Source organism: Ochotona princeps, chromosome 6 (assembly GCF_030435755.1).
Source record: "Ochotona princeps isolate mOchPri1 chromosome 6, mOchPri1.hap1, whole genome shotgun sequence".
In the NCBI taxonomy this organism is placed as follows: Eukaryota; Metazoa; Chordata; class Mammalia; order Lagomorpha; family Ochotonidae; genus Ochotona; species Ochotona princeps.
The window spans coordinates 6345177-6361981 of NC_080837.1; the positions used below are offsets into that span (position 1 = coordinate 6345177).

The 16805-nt window shown below is 46.2% G+C and overlaps 1 protein-coding gene across 1 annotated transcript in view; it reads right to left on the minus strand.

Moving 5' to 3' along the window:
* The window catches only part of SEC11A (SEC11 homolog A, signal peptidase complex subunit), a 53396-nt gene that overhangs the window by 16815 nt on the left and 19776 nt on the right, over window positions 1-16805 (minus strand). Inside the window, exon 3 of the mRNA XM_004594604.3 lies at window positions 1462-1611. Coding sequence (XP_004594661.1) covers window positions 1462-1611 — 150 coding nt within the window. The remainder of the gene's footprint in view (window positions 1-1461; window positions 1612-16805) is intronic.

Here is a 16805-nt window from a genome sequence, read left to right on the forward strand (position 1 = left end):
AAAATAAATAAATAAATTCTCACCTTGTATCCGCAAGGATTCCATGTGGGCACCAGTTCATGTCCCGGCTGCTCCACTTCCTTTCTAGCTCCCTGCCTGTGACCTGGGAAAGCAGTTGAGGACGGCCCAAAGCCTCGGGACCCTGCACCCACGTGGGAGACCCAGAGGATGCTCCTGGCTCTTGGCTTCAGATCAACTCAGCTCCAGCCATTGCGCGAGTAATCCAGCAGATAGAAGATTTTTCTCCCTGTCCCTCCATCTCTTTGTAAATCTGCCTTTCCAATAAAAATTATATAAATCTTTTTTTTTAAAAAAAGAGTAATCATCTTCATTTCACCAATGAAGAAAGAACTCTTCAACTAGAATGTTTAAGGAATTTTCAGAAAAAAAAAAATAGTTCACAGTTCCCATTTCTTTAAGTGGGAGATGACAAACTTCAGGCCAGTAAGAAATAGATTATGCTGACTAAGTGAGGGCTTCCTCATATTTAAAACCTAAACCCACTCCACTCTCCCCAGGCTGGCCCTACTCTCAAGCAGGTGCACTGGCACGCACAGTCTCACTTCCTCTCTGTTATTCCCAAAGGGTATTTCCCTTTTGTTTTCACATCTTGCTTTTCCTCCTGAGTTTTCCTTAACTACCAATAATACACAATTTGGAGGGAAGGGTACAATATCAAGCTCGATAGGGATCATACTCAGAACGAAAGAAATCTTTTCATTGATCATTATGTTACTGACAGGAAACTGAGAAGGAAAATATTTCAATCACTGTTATAATTATAGCTGCCCCCAGGAGATTCTAAAAGTTGTATATACATCCTTTTCCATTCTAAAATAAAAACTCCATATTTAAAAGAACAATTCAGATTTCAGAAAAAAAAGTTTTTCTGGAATTTCAAAATGGTCATAGGTAATGTTCTCCTTTTAAATGTCTGTTAAACTGCCTTCAAGGCTTTTTGAAAGTTAGGGCTACTTAAATCCACCACGTCAGAAGAATCTAGTTAGGATCCACCTTGGATTATAGTTTTCTAGAGCTATATTCAGGGTAATTAACTGGTTGGAAAGGACCAGGGAACCAAGAAAAAAAAAAATTCTGCACAAAAAAAAAAATCATGAAAATAAACTACTTCATAAATAAATATTTACAGCAGGTGCAGAGTCTCAAGGCTTTGGGCCATCCTCAACTGCTTTCCCAGGCCACAAGCAGGGAGCTGGATGAGAAGTAGAGCAGCCAGGATTAGAACCGGCGCCCATATGGGATCCTGGCACATGCAAGGTGAGGATTTAGTCACTATATTCACTAAATATGTAAAGTTGCCCGGGTATTCACTAAACATGTACATAAACTGAAGGAAGAGCCAATGGCTTCCTCACAATCACCAATTTTAAGCCATCAAACTGAATACTGCAAACACAAAAGCAAAAATACACAGATATGAAGATATATATTTGTACATACTTTTCATGAATCTTCAAGACTCGATGAACTATAGGAATCTCTCTTCCTTCTATCCTGAAAACAACAATTTCTCCCACTCGTATGGGATCTTCAACCCGATTTGTTAGAAAGAGAAGGTCTCCTCTATGAAACGCAGGTTCCATGCTGCCACTGCAGGGGGACAAACAGAACAGCACAAAGAACAGGTGAGATGACACTTACTTTAAAAATTAACACACTCAATAAAATAATGAAAATCAGCACTGTTGGCACGTACTTGGCACCTCAACAACTACACTGACATAATGCACGCTATTCTTAGAGTACAGCCTTCGTCGGGCTAACAAGTTACACTAGATGTTTTCTTTTCTTTTTTTTAAAATTTTTATTAGAAACTCAGATATACAGAGAGGAGGAGAGAGGAAGATCTTCTGTCCGATGACTCACTCCCTAAGTTACCGTAATGGCCAGTGCTGTGCCGATCCAAAGGCAGGTGCCAGGAGCCAGGAGCTCTTCTGGGTCTCCCACACGGGTGCAGAATCCCGAGGCTTTGGGCTGTCCTTGACTGCTTTCCCACGCCACAGGCAGAGAGCTGGATGGGAAGTGGGGCCGCCGGATTAGAACGAACACCTGTATGGAATCCTGGCACATGCAAGGCAAGGACTTTAGCCACTAGGCTACCATGCCTGGCCCTTGAAGAGTCTTTAATTCACTTTTACTAAGTCCATTCCAAACATGTCCATTCAACGTTGCTTCCATCCTGAAAAGGGTAGTGTTACTAATTCATTAACCTTTTAAAATTTCAAGTGACAAACAGAATTTAAAAGAATGAACTTTAAAAAAAAAACACTGCCCTTATTCTCACTTCATCTGAACACACACCAAACATATTCAAATATTCAAATGAGAACTGGATCCTCCTTTGCCATTTGTAAAGATACAGACCAAGATGACCTTATGAATTCAGTCCATTAGGAAGGAAAAGCAGCTCACAAGTCAAAGAACAGGCAGCCAGAGATAATGCTTGTGGCATCAACTTGCTTACTGATTTTTAAAAGAGAAATAAGAAAGAAAACTAAGAACCTGAGCAGATTTCTAACAAACTCAGAAATCTGAAAAAGATTCTGTCTTAATGGTTATAAGTGGGACAAAGCTCTTAACAGTACCTTACCTTCCACTTACTCTACAGGTTAAAGAAATCTTAAGTTTTAAGAGGGTTTCAACATATTTACAATAAACCAGGAATCTTTTTTTTCTATGAGGAAGTAGCCCATCAGTGTATTTCCAGAAATTTTAGTTTCATTTCCAAAAGACAGTTTTACTAAGGAGAAAACACGCAGGAAATGAAATTCAGCAAAGGAATAAAAACAAAGTGCAAATATTTTTTTCTGAAGACTCCTGTCCCTCTAAGGGGATGTGTGCCCAAACTTTGCTGCACACAGGGAAATAAACTGTTTAAAAAGTCAGAGTAACGGAGTGAGTAAGAGGGGAAATGAAGAGAAAGTGATTCCACCTACTGGTTCACTGCTCAAAAGCCCTCAGCAACAGAGAGCTGCAGCCAGAAGCCTGGAGCTCCACCAGGTTCTCCGGCATGATGGCACAGCCCAAGAACTTGGCACACTGCCTGCTGCCTCTCAGGCACATTAGCATGAAGCTGGATCAGAAGTGCTGGGTGGCTGGAACCAGACATGGGGATACAGGATGTGAGCATTCCAAGCAGCAGCTTAACACACTGAGCCACAAACCTGTCACTGACCTGGGACTTTTCTTCATTTTTTAAACATTGCTTTAAACATTTTTTCTTTCTTAACATTTATTTTTTGTTGGAAAGGAAGATATACAAAGAGAAGGAGACACAGAAAGAATGATCTTCCATCCACTGGTTCACTCAAGTGGCCACAACAGCTGGAGCTAAGCCAATCCGAAGCCAGGAGTCAGGAGCTTCTTCTGGGTCTCCCACATGGATGCAGGGTCCCAAGATTTAGGCTCGTCTTCTACTGCTTTCACAGGTCACAGACAGGGAACTGGATGGGAAGCTGAGCAACCGGGATCAGAACTGGCACCCATATGAGATCCTGGCACATGCAAGTTAAGGATTTAGCCATTAGGCTACTGTGCCAGGCCCTGGAGAACTACTTAAAACAACGTCTCAATCCAGATCAAAAATCACTAACATCAGAATATTAGTGATGAGGCAGCAGGTATCACATACATTTTTAAAGATTTCTGACAATTTCACTGTGTAACAAAATTTAGAATTTTCAGTTCATGCTTATTAACACTTTCTGTTTCTCCAAGTAGTGAACTCACTTTTTCAGAAGGTGTTTAGTCAGAAGAGGGATTATGTGATGAAAATACTGTATGACATTCAATACAAACTTTTCAGATTTTACATTGATTTTCAAAAGATTTATTGATTTACATGAAAGGCAGAGTGACACAGGGAAAGACCTCCCCTCCCCTGGCTGCAAGAACTTGGGCTTGGTCAGGCCAAAGCCAGGAGCCTGGAACTCCTCCTGAGTCACCACTGGGAGCCACAGGGGTTTCAGCATTTGCACAGTCACCTGCTGCTTCCCCAGGCTGCTGAGCAAGGAGCTGGATGAGAAGCAGAGCAGGGGGGACCTCAAACAGCACTCCATATGCAATGCATAATCCCAAGCAGCAGCCTAACTTGCTGTGTCATGATGCAGCCCTGTACTCTGGATTCATTGTTCAAATTACTAACACTCTCCATTCAAATAAAGCATTACTTGAAAAGTGCATAAATTAAACATCAAAGCTGAGTCACTTTGATGAATGACTCATACTTATTGAGGACTGACTTGTGCCAAGTGCAGAGATGTGCATCACCCAAATGATAAAGGTGAGATGTGAACAGTGTTCAGTGAATCTGCCTCAGAGCCACCTTAGGAAATCCAGCGACCCTCATTCCTGCTATAGGGCCCGGTGCGGTGGCCTAAAGGCTAAAGTCCTCACCTTAAACATGCCAGGATCCCATATGGGGGCCGGTTCTAATCCCAACAGCCCCACTTCCCATCCAGCTCCCTACTTGTGGCCTGGGAAAGCAGTCGAGGACGGCCCAAAGTCTTGGGACCCTGACCCACGTGGGAGACCTGGAGGAAGTTCCTGGCTCTTGGCTACAGATCGGCGCAGCACTGGCCATTGCAGTCACTTGGGGAGTGAATCATAGGACGAGGGATCTTCCTCTCTGTCTCTCCTCCTCTCTGTATATCTGACTTTGTAATAAAAATAAATCTTTAAAAAAAAATTAGAAAAAAAAGATGTGGCTTGACTTGGTGGTCTAGTGGCTAAAGTCTTCATCTTGAACGCACCGGGATCCCATATGGGCACCGGTTCTAATCCCAGTAGCCCCACTTCCCATCCAGCTCTCTGCTTGTGGCCTAGGAAAGCAGTCAAGGGCAGCCCAAAGCCTTAGGACGCTGCACCCGTGTGGGAGATCCGGAAGAGTTCTTGGCTCCTGGCTTTGGATCAGCGCAGCTCTGGCCGTTGCAGTCACTTGGGGAGTGAATCATAGGACGAGGGATCTTCCTCTCTGTCTCTCCTCCTCTCTGTATATCTGACTTTGTAATAAAAAAATAAACCTTAAAAAAAAAAAAAAAAGAAAGTTTGCTTTAGAAGGGATGGAGCATCCAGAAAACACTCAAGTCCTGAGAGGAAAGTGAAAGTAAAAAGGAAGGTCAGCTATCCAGGTTATAATAATTGAATATTTGGTTATTATTACAAGTATTATTTAAAACCCTTTCTAAATATAGATAGAAATGAAGGATACCCAAAGAAAAAAATACATCATTACCTCAAAAATGTTTATAAATGGACCCAGTGCGATAGCCTAGTGGTTAAATACTCATCTTGCATGCGCCAAGATCCTATGTGGTCGCCAGTTTGTGTCTCAGCTGCTCTACTTTCCTTCCAGCTCCCTCTTTGTGGCCTGGGAAAGCAGTCTAGCACGGCCCAAAGCCTTGGGACCCTGCACCCGTGTGGGAGACGTGGAATAAGCTCCTGGCTCCTGGCCTCAGATTGGCTTAGCTCTGGCCATTGTGGCCACTTAGGAGTGAACCAGTGGATGGAAGATCTTTCTCTCTCTATCTCCTCCTCTCTGAATCTGACCTTTCAAAATTAAAAAAAAAAAAAAAGTTAAAAAATGTGCACAAGGGCCAGTGCAGTTGTGTAGCGGTTAAAGTGGCTTCCTATAGGATCAGCATCCCTGATGGACTGTGGTTCAAGTCCCGGCTACTCCACTTCTGATCCAGTACCCTGATGTACCTGGGAAAGAACACAGCTTGGTACAAGTCCTGACCCTTTGCTTCAGCCCAGCCCAGCTCCAGCCACTGTGGCCACCCGGGGAGTGAGCCAGCAAAGGAAGCTCTCTCCATCTCTTCCTCTCTGTGTAACTCTGCCTTTCAAGTAAATAAATACATAAATGAAAAAGATTCTAAAATATTAATGACTGCATCTCAGAAGTACAGGTGATTTCATTCCACCTTGTTGGCTGTGTATGTTGTTTTTCATTTCATAATGAAAACATGCTAACATTTTTATTTTTTAAAGATTTATTTATTTATTTTGATGATTTTTATATAGTTAATTAGGGTGATAAGGGTCAAGGGCTATAGGAAGGTAGGTGAGAGTATTATTGTCACATTCTCTTTTTTTCCTTCCTGTAGCTGCGGGAGTGGGAGATAAGGGGAGAAGCCACACTCAACCTCCCAGTCACCTCTGTACTCTGAGATGGAGGACAGTCACATGACACCACACCAGGGTCCGTGATGTGGAGCATACTCCAAAGGTCCTGCTCAGGAGGTTTTGATAGTTCGTCAGTTCTGATTTACTGCCGATCTCACCACTCCAAGTACAATGAAATCTCTCCAGAAGCTACTAGCTGACATTTTCCACCTTAGGGTCTCTGTTTGCCCAGCTTTTCACTGCCAGCCCTTGGCTGGGGTAGTAATCTTCTTGTTCTGTCCTCCATCTTCTGTTATGGTACCAGGTGTCCTCTGCAGACTCCAATGCACTGCCACATCCTCCATGTGCACCTGGATATGCTGTCCACTGCTCTGTCTAAGCCACTGAGGAGGCCCAAATCTGACACATGCACGCCGTGGTCAGACCATGGAACCTGCACTTCTCTTCATGGTTGGGATTCTGAGTCCAGCAGTTCAGTTGGGGGTACCCCAAAGAAACCTCGTCTGAGGTGATCCCAGACCTGATTCTTGTGTGTGCTTGCCAATACAGGGTTCAGCACAGTTTGTTGCTCCAATCAGCTTATGCATTTCTGGTGGTTGCAATTGCTGATTCATTTCTGTCTCCAGCCCTGTCTTCTACACAACCAATGGGTGTTGTAGCCTAGCCCAATTCTGTCCACCACACATCCGGCCCTCACATACACCAGTGGGAGCTGTAGCCTAGTCAGAGCGACCGGCAATAAGCCCCATCAGGCCCGCCCCCTGCCCTGGTTCCTGTGCTTGCCAGTATGTACAGCAGACTGGTTCAGTCTGTCCCACAGCTCATTCAGCTCTCATACGTGTCAATGGACACTGAACCTTGTTCAACCCAACCAGCCCCATTATCCAGCCCACACATGTGCTGGCAGGTGCCACTCTCTGTCTAGCTATGCTTGCCCCAGTCCTGGTTCTCATGTTCAGCAGTTGGAGTAGCAACCCAAGAGGGAGGTGTCCACAGTTTCCCTACTGGGCTCTTCCATCAGAACCTCTCCCAATGCCAAATCTCTCACTTATCAGTGGACCCATGGGCCAGTCCTACTTAGTCCATCTCCTCCCCTAGAAGGAATAGTGGCCTTTCCTGACCAACCTACACCCATTCTTGTTTTTACTGTGGAGTGTTACACAAGTCTGGTCCACACCCAGACACCGCTCACATATGGCTCAGCAGGGGCAGAAATATAGCCCAGCCCGTCCTATACCTATTGTGGTTCTCATGAGCACCAGTGGGTGCTGGAGTCGAGCCCAGTCTGGTGCACCTCAGATCCAGTGCACACTTGTGCCATGCAGCAATGTCCCGACCTGATAGCAGCTCCCACTCTAGTCCTCACACACACCAGTGGAAACCACAACCAAGCCAGGGAGTCCTTTAGCTCCTCAACCAGGCCTGTTCCCAGCCACAGATCTTGCACATGCCAGTGGTTGCTCAGACTCCAGCTTGGTATAGTCCTTTCCCAGTCTTGGTCTTTGCTTTTGGATGCTGCAGCCTGGCCTAACCTGGCCTGCCCCTAGTCCCACCACTCACTGGAGGGTGCTGGAACCTGACACTGCTCAGCCTGCTCAAATCCCTGGCTCATGCAAACTGGTAGATGTAACAGCCTGGCCCGGCATGATCTGCGCTCCAGTCTGGTCTCTGCACTTGCCAGTGAACTAAGGTTTGCTTGGCCCTGCCTGGTCTGCCCCCATCTAAAACCAACCCACACATCTGCCAGCAGTTGGAGCTACCTTGCCCAGCTTGCTCAACCCCCAGGCCTGTACCATGTGCTCACCAGTGGGAGCTATGGCCCCATAAGGGAGCTTCCCAAGTTCCCCTACACAGCTCAATCCCAGACCCAGATTCCACACATGCCAGTGGGTGCTAGACCCTTGCGTAGCCTGCCCCTCCATCTTGGCGTTGTATGAACTGGTACATGTTGCAGCTCAGGCTGCTCCACTCCCTGTTTTAGCATGCGCATGCGGGTGTTGCAGCCTGGACCTGCACAAACTATTCTTGGTCTTTGTACCCATGTTGGCAGGTTCCATGGTCACACCTAGCTCAGCTCATCACCATCCCAAATCTTGAGCTAACCAGCAAGACTTGTATTTCCACAGTGTTTGGCCCAAATATCCCCCCTAATCTACCCCCGGACCCAGTTCTCTCACATGCTGGTTAGTGTTATGGCCTTGCCTAATGTGACCCGTCCCCTGTTCCAACATTCAGTCAGGTACTGGGATCTAGTCCTGCTAGACAGGCCCCCGCCCTAGCTTTTGCATGAACTGGCGTGTGGTGGTGAGCAATGTTCCATGGTAACAAGCCCAACTCCAGATTCCAATGTGGGCTGGTGCATGGGTCTGGCCCATACAGATCTTCCAGGCTCTCCCCTGCAAACCACCAGGTCTCAGTACCCTTCGCTTACATGCAAGTACAGTGGCCGTGTAGCTGGGTTTACCTCAGGATTCATCCCTCACCTATACATACAGTGACCTTATCCCATGGATGTACCTAGGCAGTAATTCCATACCCCCAAGACCCAAGAGCTCACTGCTGGGTGGTCAACAGGCCCGCAAAGCCCAGGATTCTCCCACCGCATGGCAGCAGTAGACAAGGAGCTAGGATTCCCAGCAGGATGTCTGGCACGGCACAGTTTCTCACAGCCACAGTCACATGGCTGGGAGATCCAGACACCCACACCTCTGAGCAGACTTACCTAGATTCTCAACTTTTTTTATTTAATAAAAGCATTTCTTTAAAGGTCACTACAACACCCAGGCAGGAAATGGTGAGGGCTTAAAACAGAATAGCAGGAGAACAAATATAAATGGACTAAACCAAAGGATGGGAAAATACCAAATGTGGCGGCCAATTGGATGTGACAGAAGGGGAAATCAAAACGACTCCTCGAACTTAAAACTGGCACCTGAACAGATGGTGAGGGTGTTAGAGAAATCCCACAAGGGGTTTTCAGAGCAGGAGCTGGGTTTCATGGTTATTATGCTGAATTTCAAGTACCTAGCCAACATTAGAGGGATAAGTCCTATATAGGATGGACAACAAGATTTTAGACTTCAATAAAGGAAACTAATGAGAAATAAGAATTTATGAATTCATTTACAGATGGCACTTAAATAGATATGAAAGCACATAGTAAAGTGAGAAGAACATTAAATAAATCAACCAGAGTAAACCTTTTTTAAAGATTTTAAAAAGAGCCCGGCTGTAGATAACTGTTTAGCTTGCTCTATACCTGGGCAAGTGTTACACTGCTAGGAGAAAAGCAGCCAATAGCTGATGGACATTCTGGGCCTGCCAAATTTCTGTTAACTAGACTAGTATAGCAGCATAGCTGCTTATTTTTTTTTTTAATAAAAGTGGGAAGACAGGGAAACTCTGGGCCAGGACATGCCATCTCTGCCAAGGGAGGAGGCTGCAGATAGCCCTGGGAAGGAGTCGGGGGACATACCAGACAGGGTGTGAGCCAAGCTGAGGTAGACTGTAGCACTCACTGGTGAGAGCTAGAATGGGTACAGGCCAGTCAGGTTAGGCCACAGTACCCACCAGTGAGTGCCAGGACTGGTGGCCAGCCACGTCGGGACAGCAGCACCCAACAGCACACATGGGACACAGGACTAGGAGCTGATCTGATAGGGGAACTTAGGAGAGCTGCCCTGCTAGGCACAGCTCTTGCTGGTGAGTGCAAGAGCCAGAGCTGGGAGCAGGCTAAAACAGGTATGGCTATAACACCCATTGGCATGTGTGTGAGCTGGGTCTTGGGAGCAAGCCAGGCAGGGTCAGTCCACAGCACACATTGGCATGAATGAGAGCCAAGACAGGCTGTAGGCCAAACTGGGTTGGACGACAACACTGACTAGTTCACATTAGGGCTGGGGGAGGCCAGAATAAACTAGACTGCTGCATCCAACAGCTATAGCTGGGTCTGGGGAAAGGTTGGGCTAAGTCAGTTGTAGCATCTCCTGGCAAATGTCAAGACTTGGGGCGAGATATCTCAGACTGGGCCGCAGCAGCTGCTGGCACACACAAGATTCACGGCTGGGATTGGGCCTGGTAGGGGAACTGCGGGAAGTAGTAGGCTGTTGCTTCCACGGATGAGTGTGAGAGCTGGGTATGAAAGCAGGCCAGGCTGGGCTAGGCTCCTGTACCCATTGATGGGTACAAGAACCCAAATCAGTATAGGTCAGCTAAGCTAAGCTGCAGCACCAGCTGGTAACTGCCAGCACTAGGTATAAGTCATATCACTCTGGACTGTAGTATCCCCTGGTAGGCACAAATTCCATGGCTGGGAACATGGCTGGCAGAACTGTGGGCACTTTCCTGCTAGGCTGTACCTATCACTGGTGAGCACAAGAACGAGGGCTGGGGACAGGCCAGGCTGGACAAGGCAACAACACTTCTCAGCATATGGTGAGGGCCAGGTCTGAGAATGGGTTGGACTAAGTTAAGCTGCAGCACCCATGTGTGAGAGAGATGGATGGGATGTGGGCTGGGCCAGACCAAGCTAGGCTGCAAGAGATATAGGCAAGCAAAAAAACCTGAACTGGGGGCAACCCTGGTGGGGGTTATTGGCAGATACCCTAACCATGCTGCTGCACTTGCTGGCAGGCATGAGGACCAGGCCTGTGGCATGTGAGATATAGGGCTGAAGCAGAACCAATGTTGCATCCACCAGTATCGATGGCGTAGGTGACAGATCACACCTCACCCTGCACTGACTGGTACACACAAGAGTCAGGTCTGAGGTCACCCCAGATGAGGTCTCTTTATGGACTCCCAGACTGGACTGCTGGTCTCACATCTGGCCACAAGAAAAATCACATCCCTGCCTGCCTAGATGAGCTGGCCATCATTTCCCCATGTACATTTGGACATACTGTCTACTGGCACAGGTATCAGCAACTGAGAAGGCCTAGACCCGATACAGACACTCCAAGGTTGGACCAAACATCCTGTGATACTCCGGCAAGCAGAACAGACTAGACAATTCTGGCCAAGCTTTGCAGCATGTTCCTGGGTCTGTGGATAACTAAAGATGGAGTCTGTCAACCAACAGATTTTGGAGATTTTCTCAACACTGGAACAATGAAACTGTCAATACCTCAGGGCTATCAAAATCACTCAAGTAACACCCATGAAACACTCTTCCCCAAATAGGGGTCTCAAAGGCACACCAAAGGACCATTCCCCCACTGCCAGTTGCTGATGTGGACTGAGGTGACCCTCTCCCCATCCTTCCACCCTATACACAGGCAAAAATGGTCAGGCATCTTTCTCAACAATGAACAAAATTAAAAATAAAATGTAATCCCAGCTGTGGGCAATGGCCTAGGTTGCACTGTACCTAGGCAAGTGCTACACTGCTGGGAGAAAAGCAGATAATAGCTGGAGGGAATTCTGGGCCTGGTTAATGCCTAATCTGTGTTAACTATACCAGTGTGCCAGCAAAGTCACTTAACCTATTCTATTTATTTTTCTTCTAAAGACATGCGGGTAGGGGAATGGGAGGGTTGTGAGCCCTGGGGTTGGGTCACATGGCATGGGTCACATGGCCCACCTGCAGGTGGATGTCAGTTGTTCCATAAGCCCCAGAGGTGGGTGAATGGGGTGAAGGGGCCTGGGTCCTTAAGCCTGCCTGCATGCTGGGTGCTGGGTACATGAGCTCTAGGAATGGGAGGTCCAGCGGGGCCCAGTTCATGCTGTCTGGGGCACCAATGGCACCAGGTGAAGCCCACTGGCCACCTGGCACCACCAGTGCAGGCTCAGTGTGCAGGGTTCCAGGGGATCTAGGGGTAGGCGCAATGAGAATATGCAAGGACATGAGGGCTCACATCCAGGATTGGTGGTCTGTAGAGAGTGTGTGTAACATATAGAGTCCATGTGTCAGAACTGGGCCTCCTCAGTGGAAAAGATGTTAACAGTGGATGGTAGGCCCACATGCACATGGAAGATGTGGCAGCCCACTGGGGCCTGCAGAAGACATCTGGTATCACAGCAGAGGAAGGAGGCAGAACAAATTAGTCCATTTCCCCCAGCCAGGCGTTAACAGCAAATATCTGGGCAAATGGAGACTCTAAAGTCAGCTTTATCAGCCAATGGACATTGGAAGGGTTTCTTCACCCTTGGATCAGCGAATGAGATTGACAGCATTTCAGAACTATCGAAATCACTTCAGCAGAACCCTTGGAACATGCTCTACATCAGGGACCCTGGATTGATATCAGATGGCTATTCCCCATCCCCAGGGTACTGGGGCAGCTAGGAGGCTGGGTTTGACTTCTGCCCCAATCTCCCCCATCTCCCAGATACAAGAGGAAGAAAATTTGGAAACAATGGTACCCATTTTCCTCTAACCCTAGATCCTTTCCACCTTGATCAACTATGTAAATATCGTCCAAAATAAAATTTAAATAAATAAAATTCAGTAACATTCATAATTTTCCAAGTAAAATTAAATTTAAAAAAGAAATGAAAAGGAAAAACAGAATTATTTATTTGAAAGGCAGAGTTACCAGGAGGGAGGAGGGGGCTATATACACACACACACACACACAATCTGTCATCTGCTGGCTCATTCCCCAAATGGGCACAATGGCACAAGGTTGGGCCAAACTGAACCCAGCAGCCAGTAACTCTAACTGGTTGTATGTGGGCCAACTTCTACTGACTTATCCAGAAACATTAGTAGGGAGCTGGTTTGGAAGCAGAGCAGCCAGGACCAGAACTGATTTTTGGGACCCTGTACCCATGTGGGAGACCTCGAAGAAGTTCCGGAATCCTGGTTTCAGTTCAGCTCAGCTCTAGCTGTTGTGGCCACTTGGGGAATGAACCAGAGGACAGAAGATCTATCTCTCTTTCTCTCTGTAACTCTGCCTTGCCAATAAAAATAAATAAATCTTAAAAATTTTATGTATGTATGTACTGGAAAGGCTGAGTTACAGAGAGATCATCCGTCTGCTGGGTCACTCCCCAGATGACTGCAATGGCCAGGGCTGGCCCTGACTAAAGCTGGGAGACAGAAGTTGCTTCTAGGTTTCCAACATGGATTGCAGGGGTCCAGGCACTTGAGCCAGGGCATTAACAGAGAAATGGACTGGAAGAGAAGCAGCCAGGACATGAATCAGTGTTCATATGAGACGCTGGCACTGCAGGTGGAGACTCTAACTGCTACTTCACAACAATGACTCCAAGGGAAAGCTTTTTAATAATAATAATTACTATTATTTTATTTTGATGGTCTTGACATTGTTGATTAGGGCACAAAGGATCAAGGGCTACAGGAAAGTGGGTAACACCATTGTTTCCACATTTTTTTCTGTATTTGGAGGAAGGGGGAGATAAAGGGAGAAGCCCCACCCAGCCTCCCACCCATCCCAGGTCCCCGACATGGGGCATGCTCCGAGGGCACTGCTTAAGTGGTTTTGATAGTTCAACAGTTCTGAATTGCTGCCAATCTCACCACTGCATGCACAATGAAATCTCTCCAGAATCCACTGGCTGACAGTCTCCGTCTGCCAGATTTTCACTGCCAACACTTGACTGGGGTAATTGATCCATTTGTTTTGTCCTCTGTCCAAGGGAAAACTTTTTAAACATGAAATAAATTGCTAATAAATTCCTTACTATTAATTTGATTAGAGTATGACTTAAATATAGCCATGACGATAAATTTCATCACATTTTAATGCTTTATTCACTTCAATTCTATTTAAAAAAAATACACATTTGAATGTTGCCTAAGTGTCACTTCAATAAATGAATGAGAGTCCTAAAAGTGGGTCAGTTGGGCGCAGGCAAGGTGGCGTAGTGGCTAAAGTCCTTGCCTTGAACATGCCGCACGATCCCATATGGGCGCCAGTTCTAATCCCAGCGGCCTCGCTTCCTATCCAGCTCCCTGCTTGTGGCCTGGGAAGGCAGTCGAGGACGGCCCAAAGCCTTGGAACCCTGCACCCACGTGGGAGATCCAGAAGAAACTCCTGGTCCTGGCTTTGGAATGGCGCAGCACCAGCCGTTGCAGTCACTTTGGGAGTGAATCATCAGATGGAAGATCTTCCTCTCTTTCCTCCTCTCTCTCTCTATATATATATATGTGTGTGTGTGTGTGTGTGTGTGTATATATATATATATATATATATATCTGACTTTGCAAATTAAATAATTATCTAAAAAAAAATGTGGGTCAGTTGGCATGTATCCTTTGAGTCCTATGTGGTTCCAGGTAAAAGCTATACTCCTTGGAGTTACACAAAGCCCTGTCACCCATGCAAAACCTGCCCTTCTGGCCCTGACTAGATTCTTCTGTAACACCGCCTGATTTCTCTTCTTTCTTCCAAATAGGGGACCAGAAGATCTCAGCACTCAGGGCAAACACCCCTTCCAAGTATTCCCAGCCACTCTCAGCACCACCTGCTGTCAGTAGGTTCTCTGGTCTAATCCTGAGGCTAGAGGCTAGCTGTGCCTAAACACCTCTACTGTAGAAACTAAATCTGAAATAACCCCAGAAGAATCCCCAAAAGCAGCCTCAGGGGACTCCCCCTACCTTCTTCCCTCCAAGAGTAGCAATCATCAGTTCTCCTATTGTTGGTGCTTGAACACGTCCTAACCTGAGACTCTCTTCTGAGCGCAAGCCTGGAAACACCAAAACTCAAAAAGCAGCAGCAGTCCTCTGCTGACATCTAGCTACAGCTTTCCTTTTGTGGATGAGCAAACTACGGTTTAGTAAATAAGAGACTTGCTCAAGGCTGTCACTAGACAGTAAGAGATAGAGATCCAACACTATATTTCCGGGGTAGAATCAGAGTAATGCTTAATTACAACATGAAATATTTTCCCAGGAGCAAAATCAAAACATTTCCTTAGGTTCTAAAATTGTAGCTGCATTTATTAACAAAAACAGAATTAAAAGGTTGGTGCTGTGATGTGCAGTGGTAGCACTGCAAAGTTGGCATCCCACATCAGAGTAACAGTTTCAGTCCTAGCTACTCTGCTTTCAATCCAGATCCCTGCTAATGAGGCTAGCAATGCGACAGCAGATAGCCAAATACCTGGGGTCCCTGGCCCTACGTGGGACACAAAGACAAAGGAAGAGCCTGGCTCCAGCTTCAGCCTGGCCCACACCTGGCCACCGCAGCCATTTTGGGGGATGAACCAGCAGGTGGAAACTCTCTCTTTCTTTCTCTCTTGCTTTGTTCTGCCTTTAAAATAAACAAATCTTTAAACAGACAAACAAGAATAGACAGAATCAAGGTACAAGGATAAGTAAGAATACAGATGAGATATAAGTAGGAACTGGAGATCCAATGCCTCTAACCACTCACTGCAAGGAGCTCAAAGTACATGAGAATATGACAGAAAAGAATCAAATTCATCTTGTTCAGAGAAACCTTAGTGTTATCTCCAACGTAAGCAAATGAAGAGGGAGGGAGGAAACTTTGGAAGGAGACGACTACATTCACATCACTAACTGTCACAACTCCTCAGGTCACTGACACCAAACACATCACACTATTACTGGGCTATAAACAACGTTAATCATTAATATTTGAACTTGATTATCTCCACAAATGATCTGAGATAGTTACAAAATTAAACCTAAATTAAGACAGAATAATTTCATTAAAACACCAAGTGCTAATTATCCACAAAGGAGTTTCTGCATGAGGTTTAAAAACAAGAGTATGAATGCAGGGCCACTGCAGTAATCTACTAGCTAAAGTTCACACCTTGCATGCACCAGGATCCCATATGGACACCAGTTTACACCCCAGAGGCTCCACTTTCCATCCAGCTCCCTGCCTGTGGCCTGGGAAAGCAGTAGAGGACGTCCCAAAGCCTTGGGACCTTGCACCTGCATGGGAGGCCTGGAAAAGCTATTGGCAGGCCCGGCGGCGTAGCCTAGCAGCTGAGGTCCTCGCGTTGAACGCACCCGGATCCCATGTGGGCGCCGGTTCTGGTCCCGGCAGCTCCACTTCCCATCCAGCTCCCTGCTTGTGGCCTGGGAAGGCAGTTGAGGACGGCCCGATGCATTGGGACACTGTACCCGTGTGAGAGACCCGGAAGAGGTTCCTGGCTCCTGGCTTCGGATCGGCGCGCACCGGCCGTTGTGGTCACTTGGGGAGTGAATCATCGGACGGAAGATCTTCTTCTCTGTCTCTCCTCCTCTCTGTATGTCTGACTTTGTAATAAAGTAAATAAATCTTTAAATAAATAAATAAATAAATAAAAAGAAAAAAAAAGAAAAGCTATTGGCTTCGGACTGGCTCAGCTCCAGCCATTGAAGCCACTTGGGGAGTGAACCATCAGATGGAGGCTCTTCCTCTCTCTGTCTCTACTTCTCTTTGTACATCTGCCTTTCCAATTAAAGACAAATAAATCCAAAAAAAAAAAAAAAAACCACCTTTAAGAAAAAAGAGTGTGAATGCAAATATAGGAAAGGAAGTAGAGTAAAACAAAAACAGTACTGTTTGTACTGTCACTTTAAAAGATGGTATTAATACTTCAAAATTCCTGAAGCCAAGGTTAGAAGTGATATTTAAAAGTCAGCAGAAAACAGATTTAGTGAACTCTGTACTGACATTGAGAACATGAAGTTTCCATTAAAAATCTAATGAATAAACAACAAAACACAGGTCTTACCC